The sequence below is a fragment of the Aethalodelphis obliquidens genome, unplaced genomic scaffold (assembly GCF_003676395.1).
Source record: "Aethalodelphis obliquidens isolate GAN/ISIS:26980383/991018 unplaced genomic scaffold, ASM367639v1 scaffold71, whole genome shotgun sequence".
NCBI lineage: Eukaryota > Metazoa > Chordata > Mammalia > Artiodactyla > Delphinidae > Aethalodelphis > Aethalodelphis obliquidens.
In genome coordinates, this window is record NW_020838015.1 from 8,516,652 (window position 1) to 8,532,030 (window position 15,379).

Genomic DNA, 15,379 nt, shown 5'->3' on the forward strand with positions numbered 1-15,379 from the left:
TCTCTCTCTCTCTCTCTCTCTCTCTCTCTCTCTCTCTCTCTCTCTCTGTCTCTCTGTCTCTCTCTCTCTCTCTGTCTCTGTCTCTGTCTCTGTTTCTCTTTAATTATACCATTCCATCCTCCTGTGCATCCTAATGGTTATTCTTTCGGAGATCAAGCATGCCCCTCAAGTCCCGCCGTGTCTAAGCCCTCCCTGTGTGTGCACCTCCAAAGAAGGAGCTACTTTCCCCTGGTATCAAGCCCTGGATCCTTTTCCCAGCCCTGGCCAGGCCTGGAGTCTCTCTTCATAGCATGTAGGTCTTGCTCTGCTGTACCCCAGCCAAGCTGACAGGATTCTGGTCTCCCTGAGGCGCTGTCCCAGGTGCAGCCCTCTCTGTGGCCCTGGGCGCTTCTCCCAGGCACCTGCTGATTCTTTAAGATCTACCTGGACGATCCTGGCCCCCATTCTCCTGCTGTCTTGGAGGACTTGGACTGTAGGTGGCTGTAATCTTCCCAGCTTGGCCCTGAGGTGGCTCCCTGGTGAGGCCAACCTTCCCTGGACTGTGGTGAGGCTGAGGTGACCTTGTGTCCCTAACTCCCTCTGGTTCCTGTTGGGCCTAGAGCCTTCCCAGCCTCCCCGAGCAGCCTGGCCCAGCTTCTCTTTTGCTCCTTTGATTAAACACCTGTTATAGGACCCCTCCTGGGCTGCCCTGGCCTTGTGCTGGGCCCCACCATTTGGTTATTTATTCTGGCCCATGTGAAGCCAGCTGCCTGCCCATCTGTCCTCCTTCCTTCTCTGGAGACGTCTCCTTGTACCCTTTCCCTCCCAGCTCCTTCTCTCCATCTCTATCACCCCAGGCTGTCCGGGCAGGTGTGCCTGAGCCCCATCTCTCTGTCTTTCTTCCCAGCTGGCGTGTGTGTACCCCCTGCCCCCAACCCCTCTCCAGCTCTGTTTTCTTCCCTCCCGCTTCCCTCTTTCCTGCCCCTCCCGACCATCTACCTTGCCTCCCACACCCTGGTCTTTCTTTGCTTCTCTCTCTCCCTTTCTTCCTTTTTCCTCTCCCCACTTCCCTCTCTGCCCCCCAGTCCTCTCCCCTCGGGTCCCGCCCCCGGGAACGCCGTGTGTCCAAAGCTGTTGACTAACCCACTGCGTCTGTATCTGAATGCTGTCTCCAGGTCAGAGCCGGGGCTTCGCCTTCGTCGAGTTTAGTCACTTGCAGGACGCTACACGATGGATGGAAGCCAATCAGGTTGCTTTGCCGCACTTGAACCCCCCCCCCCAAACAAATACTACTTTGTAATCGAGCGCTCCCCATCGCCTGATTCTTACGGACACAGTTCCCTGCCCTGTGGCCCTGTGTCCCATCCCCCCACCCCCTCTCTCCCCCTTCCTGACCCTCACTATCTCCTCTTCCCATCTCTCGCTACCCACTGGGCTTCCCATCAGGAACCCACACTCACCACTGGCCCTTCCCACTGGCCAGGCACTAGCTCTGCCTCTCTTCCTCTCCTGGCTGAGCTTTCAGAGAAAGGGCTGCCTTGGGGGTGGGGTGGGGGTGGGGTTCTTCCACCTAAGTTCCCACTCCCCGGGGGACCGCCCTGCTCTGGGGTCAGGCAGAGCCAGGACTCTGTTCCACTCTTGGGCACCGCTGGAAGTCCAGCCATTGGGGAACTTAGCTGTTGGCACACTAACTAGCAAGTCCTGTTTTGCCAGCTCTGTCCCTGCATGTGAGTTTGGTCCTTTGATTTCCATGGGACAGGCCAGCACTGCTCTGTTGATCGAAAGTACCAGTCAGGAGTGATGGTTTCATTCACCAGGACTCACTTCGGTCACCCCACCCCTCCCACTGCACCTGGCCCCCACAGGAGTCACCACTTGCCCCACTCCGCTAGGGACAGGCCTGCCCTCTCAGCGAGGAGCCGTGCTGTCCAGAAGGGAGGGGAGCCTGCTCCCCCAGCCTGGCACGGGCTCCCAACCCAGCAGCTTTGGGACCTTCAGAGACCCAAAGCTTCTGCTCGCGCACCCAGAGCCCAGCTCACTGGTGTGGGGCACTGAAGGAAAGCCTCAGGGGAGGAAGGGGCGATGTGGTGGAAGGGAGGCTCAGCAGGGGCGGCCCTGGGGCCATCTCTGCCGGTCCACAGGCTAGTGCCATGGGCCCAGGACCCAGCCAGCCACGGGAAGACAGCCTCACAGCAGGACCGTCCATCTTTTAAATATGGCTCTTTCTTTTTCCCCTTCTCCAGCACTAGTGCGCGTGCGCTCTCTCTTTCTCTCTTTCTCTCCCCTCCTCTCCCTCCCCTCCCCTCCCCGTCCCCCCTCATCCCAAGTGTAGCCTGTGTAGTGCTGGCCCTGGGTGTGGCCTGGCAGTGTCAGGGCCGAGTGGGGGTTTCCCCCGCTGTCCGGCAAGCTTCGGGCAGCCGAGCACTGTGTGCCTGGTGGCGTGTGTTCACGTGTGCGTGCGCGTGCCCGGAAAGGCAGCAAACAGCTGCGCCCGAGGGCTGTGGCGCTTTCCCTCCCTCCTTCCCTTCCTTCTTCCCTCGTCAGTTCTCCGACCTCCCTCCGTTCCCTGTCCCTCATCCATCCAGCTGAAGGGCTCGCTCACTCTCTTCTCCTGTGCTGAGACGGTGCGTGGGGCACTGCTGCCTAGGCCTCACTGTGCTCTGCTTTTCCCCGCAGCACTCCCTCAACATTCTGGGCCAGAAGGTGTCCATGCACTACAGCGACCCCAAGCCCAAGATCAATGAGGACTGGCTGTGTAATAAGGTACAGGGGCGGTGGCAACGTCTCTGTCTCCCCGGGGCCTCTGAGTGGTGTGGGTGTGGAGGACTGGCTCAGCTCAAGCAGCGCTGCTCCTTGCCACCCACCCACCAGTTTGTACTGAGCTTTCACTTGGTGCCAGGCTCTGCCCTCATGCGGCACGATCTTGCCTGAAGCCCCAGTAGACTTGAAACAGATGTTTATGTAAGTGACTAGTGACAGTGGAGGCATAATGTGATCCATAAAATGTGGGCTTCAGAACCAGACTAGCTGAAGTTAGACTCTCCCAAATCTGCCTTGATTTTCGTCAGGGTATTTAACCTCTCTTTGCCTCACTCTCCCCATCTCTATGATGCAAATACCAATGACCCCGCTCCCCAAAGGTAGTTGGGAGGATTGAAATGTGGTGATGAGAGGGTAACACTTGGAACGACACCTGGCCCGCCGTTAACAATGTTCAGTGTCAGCTCTTGTCCTGAAGGAACGTGTAGGATGTTCTGAGAGCCTGTGTCAGGTGACCCAACCTCTGACAAAGCCATGTCCGCCTGAGACTTAGGGTACAAGCTGTAGCTCTTTGCAGTCATATTCCCTAAGAGGAGGCTGAGGCTCAGAGAGGTGGAACCTTGAGTTGTGCCTTGCTCCTGATCGTGGGCCATGGATGCCACTGTGAGTTCAGATCTCCCCTGGGGCCAGCCTCACAAGCAGCCTTGGGACTCTATAGCCTCACCTCCTGCAGCCGTCTGGCAGCCCTGAGACCTAAGGGGAGACCTGAGAGCTTGCGGAGGCCCTCTCCCCAAGAGGAACTCTGCCCAGTAAGGGGAGTGGTTCCTGCTTATTTCAAAACCAAAAAAGTAATATCAGAAGGCGGGTGTCCAACCTCTCTGGAGAGGTAGGGACAGAGTGACGGGAGGACTCCATCCCTCCTGTATTTTCAGATACTCCTTGAAACTAGGGGATTCTCTTTCTTTTCTCTCCTTTATCCACCACATGCTGTTGCTCTCCAGTCTTGTCACTTCCATCACAGAAATGCCATTCCCACTGCTCAGGCCAGTCCTCACCTCCTCCCCCACACAGTCGCCACAGGCCCCTCTCTGGTGTGCTGGCCTCTTGCCTCTTTCTCCCACTCCCTCACTGGTGACATTCCTCAAAACCACTTCTGACCACGTCCCTCCTCCTCTGCTGAAAACCCCCACAACTCTGAGCTTGAGTGTGACTCCCCTCTGTGATCTAGTGTCACCTTCCCTGTCCAGCCTTTGCTTTTGCCTCTCTCCTCACCCTCCTACACAAAATCTCTTGCTGCCTCCGCCAGCAGTCGCTTCCCAGCAAAACCAAACCAAACTCTTGGACCTCCCAGATCAAACAGCCCTGCTGACTATACCCAGCTGAGTGATCTGGGCCTCTAGGCCCGCTCCCCTCCCAGAGCCCCTGGGGGGGACCATTTCCACAGACTCACCTGCTGCCCCTCTGTGCTACATCTGCTCCCCACTGTTAGGCCAGGAGGGCAGAGGCCATATCCTGCACGGAGCCTGGCGCGGGAGCAGTGCTTAGTACGTGACCATGGATCACAGACAGAAATGTGGTGAAAGCTGGGCATCTCCAGAGGCTGCAATATCCCAGGCAGATTTATTTCTCAAGAGCGGCAGGATCCAATCCAGTCCTCGAGATGAAGGAGGGGTGGGAGTCTGGCAAGAGAGGGGCTGCTGGCTTTGAGGGATAGAAATAACGAGGGTTTCTGAATAGGGAAGTACATTTTGGGAAGAGGAACCTACCAAAGGGACTTTGGAGGTGGGGGCATTTCTGGGAGTTGGTACCTCGGAGCAGGCGGCACTTGGTAACAGAGGGGGTGGAGTTATGGATCCTGAGTTGAGGGGTTGGCACTGAGGACAAATTTGAGACCATGTAAAGGGAAGATTCACGGGACCGAGGAGGACAGCCAGAGCCCCAAAGCCCCCTGCCACCCCTGACCCTGGGACCTTCCCGGGGCATGGCGGGTTCCCTGGGGGATCTCTGGATCCACGTTTGGAGGGTGCAGTGGAAAGCCCCACCCCCTCTGATAGCCTGGCCTGTGCCTCACAGTGTGGCGTCCAGAACTTCAAACGCCGTGAGAAGTGCTTCAAATGTGGTGTGCCCAAGTCAGGTATGGCCCTCCTACCTCCCTCTTTCCCGGGACGTTGCTGGGAAGAGGGAGAAGGGTGAGGGGCCAGTGCTCTGGGAGGAGGGAGACCAGCCTGGGAGCCCCTCCCCCTTCGTCATTGGCCTGTCTTCTGCCGCCCCTGACAGAGGCAGAGCAGAAGCTGCCCCTGGGCGCAAGGTTGGATCAGCAGACACTACCGCTGGGTGGTCGGGAGCTAAGCCAGGGCCTGCTGCCCCTGCCACAGCCCTACCAGGCCCAGGGAGTGCTGGCCTCCCAGGCCCTGTCACAGGGCTCGGAGCCGAGCTCAGAGAACGCCAACGACAGTGAGTCAGTTGTTCCTTCCTTCCTCCCTGCCCTAGGGTGTCTAGGCTGGGCTCTCCAAGGCCAGAGAGATGGTGGTGACCAGGACTTCATCCTCCCAGGGGCCTCTGCCTGGTGGGGGGACACACATGTAATGTAGGGAGAGCAGAGGAAGAGCATTGCCAAACTCGACTTTGGGGGTGTGTTGAGAAGGTTCTCAGCAGGTGGGTGACTGAGCTGGGACTTGGACTGACAAGCAGAGTTTATCTGAGAGGAAGAGGTGAGGGGAAGCAGTGGGCGCAAGGACGCGGAGGCCAGGGGAGAGGGAGCAGAGGGGAGCCACCAGAGGGTAGGACGGGAGCGGAATATCAGTGGTGCTTCCTAATGCTGGGCCCCTTCCTGCAGCCATCATTTTGCGCAACCTGAACCCACACAGCACCATGGATTCCATCCTGGGGGCCCTGGCACCCTACGCAGTGCTGTCCTCCTCCAACGTACGCGTCATCAAGGACAAGCAGACCCAACTGAACCGTGGCTTTGCCTTCATCCAGCTCTCCACCATCGTGGTGAGGGCGGCACAGGGGGGGGGCCGGGCAGCCAGGATCCCGGCCCCCGGGGCAGGGAGGAGGGACCCTGACCCTAGCCCCCCACCGCGGCCCCAAGCCTGGAAATGGGGCAATGGAGCCGGGGACCTCCCCGGGCCTGACCCTTCTGCCCCTGCCCCCGCCACCTCCTCCCCCAGGAGGCAGCCCAGCTGCTGCAGATCCTGCAGGCCCTGCACCCGCCGCTCACCATCGACGGCAAGACCATCAACGTTGAGTTTGCCAAGGGTTCTAAGAGGTCAGGGCCCCACCTGTGTCCTTTCCCAGCTTGCCCCCCAGCTTGGGGCCTCCTGTCTCACTCCCAGTCTCTGACATCCTCCCCAGGGACATGGCCTCCAACGAAGGCAGTCGCATCAATGCTGCCTCTGTGGCCAGCACTGCCATTGCCGCGGCCCAGTGGGCCATCTCGCAGGTACTCAGAGACTCCCCTCCACCCCAGCATCCCTGTACCTGGGCCGCCTCCACCCTCCCGCTCCCTCTCTGCAAACAGGAGGGCTGGCTTGCTGTTTTGGCTTCCTGTGGCCCCGAAAACCTCTCACAGTGGTCGCCGGTGGGGGCTATGGGGTCCGCGCTGCAGCTCCCTTCCCAGGCACCTCCTCCCAGGCTTTCCTTTTCAGCGCCGTCGCGGCTGCTTTTCTGTTCTGTTTGGTAGCTGTATATCATCCTGAATTGTTACAACCTTTCTTGGTAAAAGGGAATTTATAAGTGGCTGCAAGAAAATTGGCAGATGACAATAAAGAAGGGGAGGATGGTATCTTCCTTGGTCTGACACCCAACACATATATCACGCAACACATGTACCAGTGTCAGCCCTAGGAGCGTTTTGGCGCGTGTCTTTGTTCCAGTCTTGTTTTTGTCACCACCCTGCTCTGCTCTGGCCGGGTGGCCCTTGTTTGAGGGCTGCATGCTTTCTGTCAGCAGACACTTGCTTCACTTGTGGGCAGACGTCTCTTAGCTGGTCCCCCTCCCCTCTGTGCCCCCTCCTCTGCTAATGAACCCCTCCCACCTGCCCCTCAGGCCTCCCAGGGTGGGGAGGGTGCCTGGGCCACCCCCGAGGAGCCACCGGTCGACTACAGCTACTACCAACAGGAGGAGGGCTATGGCGGCAGCCAGGGCACAGAGTCCTCTCTCTATGCCCATGGCTACCTCAAGGGCACGAAGGGCCCCGGCATCACTGGAACCAAAGGGGACCCAGCCGGAGCAGGTTAGCCTCAGCATCTCTCCCTGAGCCCATGGTGGGGACTGGCAAGCATAGGGTCCTGGGCCCTGCCGTTCACGTTCTCCTTTTTCCCTGTCCCCCTTTACAGGTCCCGAGGCCTCCCTGGAGCCTGGGGCAGACTCTGTGTCCCTGCAGGCTTTCTCCCGCACCCAGCCTGGTGCCACCCCTGGTGTCTACCAGCAGTCAGCAGCTGAAGCAAGCGGCAGCCAGGGCACTGCTGCCAACAGCCAGGTGAGGAAAATCAAGGGGAGGTCCTGGGGGCCATGGGGGCACTGGTAGACACTGAGCCCTGTTCCCCTGTCTTGCCCCGTGACTAGTCATACACCATCATGTCACCCGCTGTGCTCAAATCTGAGCTCCAGAGCCCCACCCATCCCAGCTCTTCCCTGCCACCAGCCACGAGTCCCTCTGCCCAGGAGTCCTACAGCCAGTACCGTGAGTAGCCATGGCCTATGGTGAGGGGTGGGGAATTCCTTAACAAAGCAGAGAGGAGTGCGACCCCCTCTTCTCACTCTCCAGCTGTTCCTGACGTCTCCACCTACCAGTACGACGAGACATCTGGCTACTACTATGACCCCCAGACTGGCCTCTACTACGACCCCAACTCTCAGGTGATAGGGCAGTCTGGGGAGTGGGCAGGGTCTGCAGTCCCCTCCTCGAGGTCTTCCCTCACACCCCTTCTCCCCCACCTCCCCCAGTACTACTACAATGCTCAGAGCCAGCAGTACCTGTACTGGGATGGGGAAAGGCGGACCTATGTTCCTGCCCTGGAGCAGTCAGCTGATGGGCATAAGGAAACGGGAGCGCCCTCGAAGGAGGGCAAAGAGAAGAAGGAAAAGCACAAGACCAAGACGGCCCAACAGGTGAACACTGGGAGTCCAGCAGTCACTGGCTGGCTGTTAGGTGTCTTCTGATGAATGCCATTCTGTCATCTGTTATCCTCCGCTGCCAAGGGAGGGGATGGCGGTGGATGTGCACGTGGGCAGTAGTTGTGCCCAGGAGAGACCAGGCTCCCGGTCCAGCTCTGCTCTTTGCTGCGTGACCTTGAGCCAGGGCCGTCTCCCTACCAGGTACATGGTAGGGCTGCCCACCTCCCTGAGGTGGCCAGTGCCATCCAAGTGTACCCTGTCTGCTTTCCCATCCCCTGGTGGGAACCTTTGTGCTGTTGGTGGCAATGTGGGCTGGTGTGGGCACGCCTGAAGCCAGGCTAGCCCTGCCTGTGGAAACAAATGCGCATGCATGCTCCTTTGGGCCCAGAACCCCACCTAAGGGTGTGTCCGTGTCTGTCTGTGTATATATACCCCAGAGAACTTCTCGCGGGCCCATCAGGGGGTGGGCAGGAAGACAACCATCGCAGTGTTCTGTGGTGGTGGGCAGTTGGAGGGAACCTCAGTGTCTTGTCTGTGGAGGAAGAATATGACAGTCTGGGTGCAACACTTAGAAGCAAGAGCTACGTGTTCCTTTGGCAGCCTGGTAAATTCTAAAAATGGTGTTGTGCCTGGGGGTCGGGGTTGGGCAACGACATGGAACGTGGCATAGTATCACACGTGTAAATTAAAATTATACACAGAGCAAGCCATTCTATGCATTTTAGAATGATAAAATGAAAACACACGGCAAACCTAATAGCGTGGGTGCCCATGAGGAGAATGGGGGCACAGCTGGGGAGGGGCTTGCTGAGGAGCACTGATGACAGGACGACAGAGAAATGGGGACTTTCACTTCCGCCTCTCTCACCTTCTGCTTGAGGCTGCAGGGCAGGAAGGGGCGGGCTGCTGCAAGGGCAGAGGTTGGAGTTGGCGACCCCAGCAGTCGGAGGATTCCTAAGAGCCTCACCCCCACCCTCGCCCCTAGATTGCCAAGGACATGGAACGCTGGGCCCGCAGCCTCAACAAGCAAAAAGAAAACTTCAAAAACAGCTTCCAGCCCATCAGTTCCCTACGAGACGATGAAAGGCGGGAGTCGGCCACCGCAGATGCTGGCTACGCCATCCTCGAGAAGAAGGTGTGTGTGGCTGTCCATCCGCGCCCTGCCCCCCAGTCTTGTCACCCCTTTGGTCCTTCCGTGGAATCTCTGAATTTCTGTGTTCCTCCACCCCAGGGAGCACTAGCTGAGAGACAGCACACCAGCATGGACCTCCCAAAACTGGCCAGTGATGACCGCCCAGTGAGTGCCCAGGGCAGAAAGAAGGGCAGGGCTCTGAGCTAGCCAGACCAGACCTCTCACCCTCACCTTTTTCAGAGCCCACCGAGGGGGCTGGTGGCAGCCTACAGCGGGGAGAGTGACAGTGAGGAGGAGCAAGAGCGCGGGGGGCCGGAGCGGGAGGAGAAGCTCACTGACTGGCAGAAGCTGGCCTGTCTGCTCTGCCGGCGCCAGTTCCCCAGCAAGGAGGCGCTCATCCGCCACCAGCAGCTCTCCGGGCTCCACAAGGTGACTGAGGGAGGCTTGGCTGGGAACCCTGTCCTGGCCCGGCCCAGCCGCTTCACTCCTCCTCCTGTCCTCCTTGCAGCAAAACCTTGAGATTCACCGGCGAGCCCACCTGTCAGAAAATGAGCTGGAGGCACTTGAGAAGAACGACATGGAGGTGAGGTGTGACCCACTCCTGGGCTCCATCCCTTGGTCCCTTACCAAGCGCTCCATCCGTGTAGGCAGCTGGCGCTCAGGTTCCTCAGCTAGACACAGCCTGGCTGCCATCAGCCACTTCACGTCCTTTCCCTGCAAGGCTTCTTCCCGATTCCCCCCATGCTGGCTGCTGGCATTCACAGGACCACAGATCTGTTCGCTAGATCTAGCTCCCTTTGGGGGCCCCCCAGCTGTGCCCATGTTTCCTGCAAATAGCGATCAGCTCCTTCATTCTCACACACACTCTTTCAGCAAATGAAGTACCGGGACCGCGCAGCTGAACGCAGAGAGAAGTATGGCATCCCTGAGCCGCCGGAGCCCAAGAGGAGGAAATATAGCGGCATGTCTGCGGCCTCTGTGTGAGTGCCCGGGGCCAGGTCGGGGGCCTGGGGCCGGCAGGCCAGTCGCTCACACTGTGCCACTGTCTCCTGCAGGGACTTTGAGCAGCCCACGCGGGATGGGCTGGGCAGTGACAACATTGGCAGTCGCATGCTCCAGGCTATGGGCTGGAAAGAGGGCAGTGGCCTGGGCCGCAAGAAACAGGGCATTGTGACTCCCATTGAGGTGAGTCTGTGGGGATCCCATCCCCATCCTCCAGTACTCTCTGCTGTAGCCCTAGCCCCCGCCCAACCTGACAGAGTCTGCCTCCCTCACACAGGCCCAGACACGGGTGCGGGGCTCCGGCTTGGGTGCCCGAGGCAGCTCCTATGGGGTCACCTCAACCGAGTCATACAAGGAGACGCTGCACAAGACAATGGTGACCCGCTTCAACGAGGCCCAGTGAGCAGCTGCAAGACCTACTTATACTTATGTTGGGTGTCCAGCCTGGAGCAGGGGAGGATGAAATGTTGGGTGGTCAGAACAGGGGCCCTGCACCTGTTGACTGGCCTAACTCCGCAGCCAGAGAGGCCCTGACCAAGTCAGACTTTTGAGTTGGTGACTTTTATTGGAAAACTGGGCTGGGTTCATGTCTTTCTTTTTGTAATAAAAGCTGAAAAGTCCGCAGCTTGCATGTCTCTTTCTCATGTCCCAGAGTGGTTTGTGGCCCACACAGATACAGGGACATAAACACAGATGGACAAGATCTTGGTCACAGCCCCTCACCATTATCGGGTCCAGCAGGTCATGCTGTACCAGGAAACCAAGCACCACCAGGGCACCGTCAGGCTTGAAGACCCTCTGGGTCACAGCCAGGACTAGGAACCCCCCATCCCCTGGCCTTGCCACCCTGCAGCTGCACTTGCTGTATGGCTGCAAGGCTAAACTGTACTTGGGTCTGGGGACAATGCCTGAGGGCACCTCTGAGTGAACAACGATAGGCACTCTGGCGCCAGTGGGCCCTGTGCCCTCAACAGGCTGATGATCCCAGAGGTGTGGAGATAAGAGAATCAGCCTGCCAGTCCCAGGGATGCCCCACTAGTTGGGTCCACCCTCGTCCTCATCCGCTCCACGGCTTTTACCACAGCACCAGTCCCACTAACCAGTCTCCACCCTGTGATTCACAAGTATGCGTGTGCTCTCAGCACAGGTCTGAGTACAGTGGAACACGAAGCTGGGGCTGCCCTCTCCGGGCCTTGGGGGGGCTGGGCTGTGAAACGGGGCCAGGAACTGCCCCTCCCCCAAACATACATGCTTTTAAGACAAGAAGGTGGAAGGGAGGTAGTGTAGGAAGAGCAAGTGGTTCAAAGCCCTCCTTCCTCACTTAGTAGTCTGCATTATGACATCACCCTACACAAGTTGTAAGGAGAGGGATGAAAAAGCGAGGCTGGTGTAATCTTGATCCCCAAAACAGATGAGATAATTCAAGAAGAGAACATTTCAAGCCACTTACACCTGTAGATTAAAAATCCTTAATAAAGTCTTAGCTACGGTTTCCCTGGTGGCGCAGTGGTTAAGAATCCGCCTGCCAATGCAGGGGACACGGTTTCGAGCCCTGATCCGGGAAGATCCCACATGCCGTGGAGCAAGTAAGCCTGTGCACTACAACTACTGAGCCTGCGCTCTAGAGCCTGTGAGCCACAACTGCTGAGCCCATATGCCACAACTGCTGAAGCCCGCATGCCTAGAGCCCATGCTCCGCAGCAAGAGAAGCCACCACAATGAGAAGCCCGCTCAAGGAAGAGTAGCCCCCGCTTGCCGCAGCTAGAGAAAGCCTGCACACAGCAACGAAGACCCAACGCGGCCAAAAAGAAAGAAAGAAATTTATTTTTAAAAAATGTTAGCTAAATGAATCCAATATTATATTTAGCAAATATGTTTGGATCAAATAGTTATCTCAGGAATGCAAAATTGAGTCAACGTTAGAGAAACTATATATGTAGTGCTCTACATTAACAGACCAAAAGTAAACAAACGTAATAATCTCAACCACAGAAAGCATTTGATAAGGTTCAAGAATCAATAAATCCATACTTACAGAAATTAATGGATAAAAGAATAAATACATGGAGGAGAAGAGAAATATCTCCTATACAGTAGAATGTCAACTAATAATCACGGCACAATGATGATGTTCTGTTAATGTTATGAAATCTCTGGGTGCTAAAGCTAGCGGTTACACTTTGATGTAAACAGGATATTTACACAGATTCAAAGTATCTCTCCATGAGATATATGTTAGTTAATTCCAAAGGGGGAAAATAGTATCTTTACAGTAGAGAAACCTGGCAGATACCATCTTAATGAGGGGAACAAAGTGAACATTATCAGTATTAAAATCCTGAGCCATCTGATAGGATGAAATGAGGAGACAGCATCACTTTTGTGATATTCCCAGGCAATATGCAGAACATGAATCTAACCACAAGGAAACATCAGACAAAGCCAAACTGAGGGACAGTCTACAAAATTCCTGGCTTATAATCTTCAAAAGTGTCAATGTCATGAAGGTCAAGGGAGCACTGAAGAACCGTTCCAGATTGAAGGAGACATCCCATTTGAATGTTCAAATGTTACCTCCTGGCTACCCCATTTAAAGTTCCAAACTCTCCCCTGCCATACTCCCTATGCCCCTTTCCTTGCATTCTTTTTCTCCATGACATTTCTCAATTTCTAACATACTATAAGTTTTCTTACTTTTCTATAGTCTCCTTCACTAGAATGAAAACATCAGGAGGGAAGGGACTTTTGTCTGCCTTGCTCACCACTGTGTCCCCGATGCCTTGAACAGGGTTTGGCACATACCGGACCATGGAAGCATGAATAAATACACACACCACAACTGTTCAAATCATTCTCATTCTCAAGACTCCATTTTTTTAAAAAAAATGGCTAATACATAAAGAGTCCTTAGGGACCTCCCTGGTGGCATAGTGGTTAAGAATCCACCTGCCAATGCAGGGGACATGGGTTCGAGCCCTGATCTGGGAAGATCCCACATGCAGCAGAGCAACTAAGCCCATGCGCCACAACTACTGAAGCCCGCGGTGCCTAGAGCCCGTGCTCTGCAACAAGAGAAGCCTCTGCAATTAGAAGCCCGCACACTGCAATGAAGAGTAGCCCCTAGAGAAAGCCCGCACACAGCAACGAAGACCCAATGCAGCCAAAAATAAATAAATAAATAAATTTATAAAACAAATAAAAATAACGAGTCCCTAAAAATCCATAAGAGGTACAACAACCCAATAGAAAATGGATAAAGGAAACAGAAAATTCCCAGAAAACAAGAACTGCAAATACCTCTAAATCTATGAAAAGATGCCCAAGTTCACGCCTAATAAGAGAAATACACATTATAATTACACCCGATTGGCAAACATCCAAAGGCTTGACAATCTGCTCAGTGAGGCTGTGAACCAGCTGCACTCTCATACGTGGCTGGGGGCAATGCGAATTGTACAACTCTCACCCCCACTTCCCCTTTCTCCCTGCTTTCTTACCTCCACAGGCTTTTGTTCAAGCTGTTCCCTCCGGCTGGGATGCCCTTCCCTCTCACTTGGGAAAGTCCAAAGTCCAAATCCTGCCTCAATTACTCCTACTGATCCTTTTGAAGGCAATCAATTCTTCAGAGAAGTCGGCCACACCCACGGCTTCAGTTGCCACCTCTGATGGCCCCTAAATCCATCCACAGAAACTCAGATCTAGTCCCCAAACTGTTAATTCGACCAACACATACCAGACCATGGATATCTAACAGGCATCAAAAATGTAACACATCTGGGGACTTCCCTGGTGGCGCAGTGGTCAAGAATCCGCCTGCCAATGCAGGGGACACGCGTTCGTGCCCCGGTCCGGGAAGATCCCACATGCCGCGGAGCAACTAAGTCCGTGCGCCACAACTACTGAGCCTGCGCTCTAGGGCCCACGAGCCACAACTACTGAGCCCGCACACCTAGAGCCCCTGCTCCACAGCAAGAGAAGCCACTGCAATGAGAAGCCCGTGCACCACAACAAAGAGTAGCCCCCGCTTCCCCAAACTAGAGAAAGCCCACGTGCAGCAACGAACACCCAACACAGCCATAAATAAATAAATAATGTAACGTCTGAAAACCAACTCCTGATTTTGCCCCATGCCTGCTCCTAATGGAGTATTTCCCCTGTCAATGACAACTCCATCCTTCCAGCTCAGGCTAGAAACCCACGGGTCAGCCAGGACTCCTCTCTATTTTTCATGCGCTGTATCCGATTTCTCAGCAAATCCTGGTGTCTTTACCTTCAAAATCAACTCAAAATAGAACCCCACACACTTCCTCTTTCACCACCTTGGTCTGACCCTCTCTCATCACTACCTGGACTCTTGCAGTAGCCTTTTCACTGGCTTTTCTGCTTCCTCTCCCCCACCCCACCCCCCCACACACAGTTTGTTCTCTCTCCACAGAGAGCAGCCGGATTCTAAAATATAATTTAAATAATGTGACTCCCCTACTTAAAATCCTTTTATGGCTCCCCATGGATCTTAGAATAAAAACCAAACATCTCAGCCTGGCTTACAATGCCCTGCTTGATATGGCCTCGAATCTCATCTGCCAGTGCTCTCCCTTCCTCACTCCTCTCCAACTACACAGACATCTGTGCTCTTCCCAAACATTTCAAGAACTTCCAGCCTCAAGGCTTTGCCCCTGATGTTCCCTCTGTCTGATGCTTTCCCCCCATGTTACACATGGTTTGCTTCTTCACTTTTCACAGGCCAGGCCACCTCCTCAGAGAGTCATTCCCTGACTACTTCGCATGGGGTATCAGGGGAGGTCTCCCTGAGGTGAGGCAAACAATAAATCAGAAGGAAAAGATCTGATGGAAGAGCGTTCTTAACTATTGCAAGGGCAGTAGTCTCCTTTCTATGTTCTTTGCTATGTTCCCAGTGCCCTGCACTTAGTAAGCATTCAATAAATCTTTTTCAAATGAGCAAATGTGGAGGATTTGAGGACAGGATATGTGATACAGAATTTGGGATAAGGTGATAAAGGCATTTTGTGTTAAATACCTTTGCTGTAACATCACCTTCTCAGGGAGGCCTTCCTTGACCACACTATCTAAAAATGCAACCTGTCCCCCACAGATTTCCCTTTACCTTGTTCTATTTTTCTCCACAGCATTTAGCAGTTATCACATATATACGACATATTTACATATATATTTAATTGTATATTCACATATGAATATAGGCTATACACAATGTATTTAATATGACATTTATTATATACAGATGTAACTTTTTTTTTTTTTTGCCACAGCACATGGCTTGTGGGATCTTAGTTCCCCGACCAGGGATTGAACCCCGGCCCTTGGCAGCGAAAGCGTGGAATCCTAACCACTGGACCGCCAGGGAAT

At 55.0% G+C, this 15,379-nt stretch overlaps 1 protein-coding gene across 12 annotated transcripts in view; it reads left to right on the forward strand.

The window, feature by feature from the left end:
- Nucleotides 1-10,618, forward strand: part of RBM10 (RNA binding motif protein 10) — a 29,695-nt gene extending 19,077 nt beyond the window's left edge. For 6 of the 12 annotated variants that reach the window (XM_027091341.1, XM_027091347.1, XM_027091344.1 and 3 more), the window contains 19 exons: nucleotides 1,155-1,228; nucleotides 2,656-2,742; nucleotides 4,813-4,873; nucleotides 5,017-5,193; nucleotides 5,576-5,736; nucleotides 5,913-6,010; nucleotides 6,097-6,184; nucleotides 6,790-6,976; nucleotides 7,080-7,222; nucleotides 7,309-7,426; nucleotides 7,511-7,602; nucleotides 7,690-7,854; nucleotides 8,846-8,995; nucleotides 9,092-9,157; nucleotides 9,233-9,421; nucleotides 9,501-9,575; nucleotides 9,866-9,972; nucleotides 10,048-10,177; nucleotides 10,272-10,618. In XM_027091341.1, coding sequence (XP_026947142.1) covers nucleotides 1,155-1,228; nucleotides 2,656-2,742; nucleotides 4,813-4,873; nucleotides 5,017-5,193; nucleotides 5,576-5,736; nucleotides 5,913-6,010; nucleotides 6,097-6,184; nucleotides 6,790-6,976; nucleotides 7,080-7,222; nucleotides 7,309-7,426; nucleotides 7,511-7,602; nucleotides 7,690-7,854; nucleotides 8,846-8,995; nucleotides 9,092-9,157; nucleotides 9,233-9,421; nucleotides 9,501-9,575; nucleotides 9,866-9,972; nucleotides 10,048-10,177; nucleotides 10,272-10,397 — 2,294 coding nt within the window. In that variant the 3' untranslated portion in view covers nucleotides 10,398-10,618. Of the gene's footprint in view, nucleotides 1-1,154; nucleotides 1,229-2,655; nucleotides 2,743-4,812; nucleotides 4,874-5,016; nucleotides 5,194-5,575; nucleotides 5,737-5,912; nucleotides 6,011-6,096; nucleotides 6,185-6,789; nucleotides 6,977-7,079; nucleotides 7,223-7,308; nucleotides 7,427-7,510; nucleotides 7,603-7,689; nucleotides 7,855-8,845; nucleotides 8,996-9,091; nucleotides 9,158-9,232; nucleotides 9,422-9,500; nucleotides 9,576-9,865; nucleotides 9,973-10,047; nucleotides 10,178-10,251 lie in introns of all 12 variants that reach the window. The other 6 variants (XM_027091342.1, XM_027091348.1, XM_027091349.1 and 3 more) reach the window with 3 other exon arrangements.
- The last annotated feature ends 4,761 nt before the right edge of the window (nucleotides 10,619-15,379 follow it).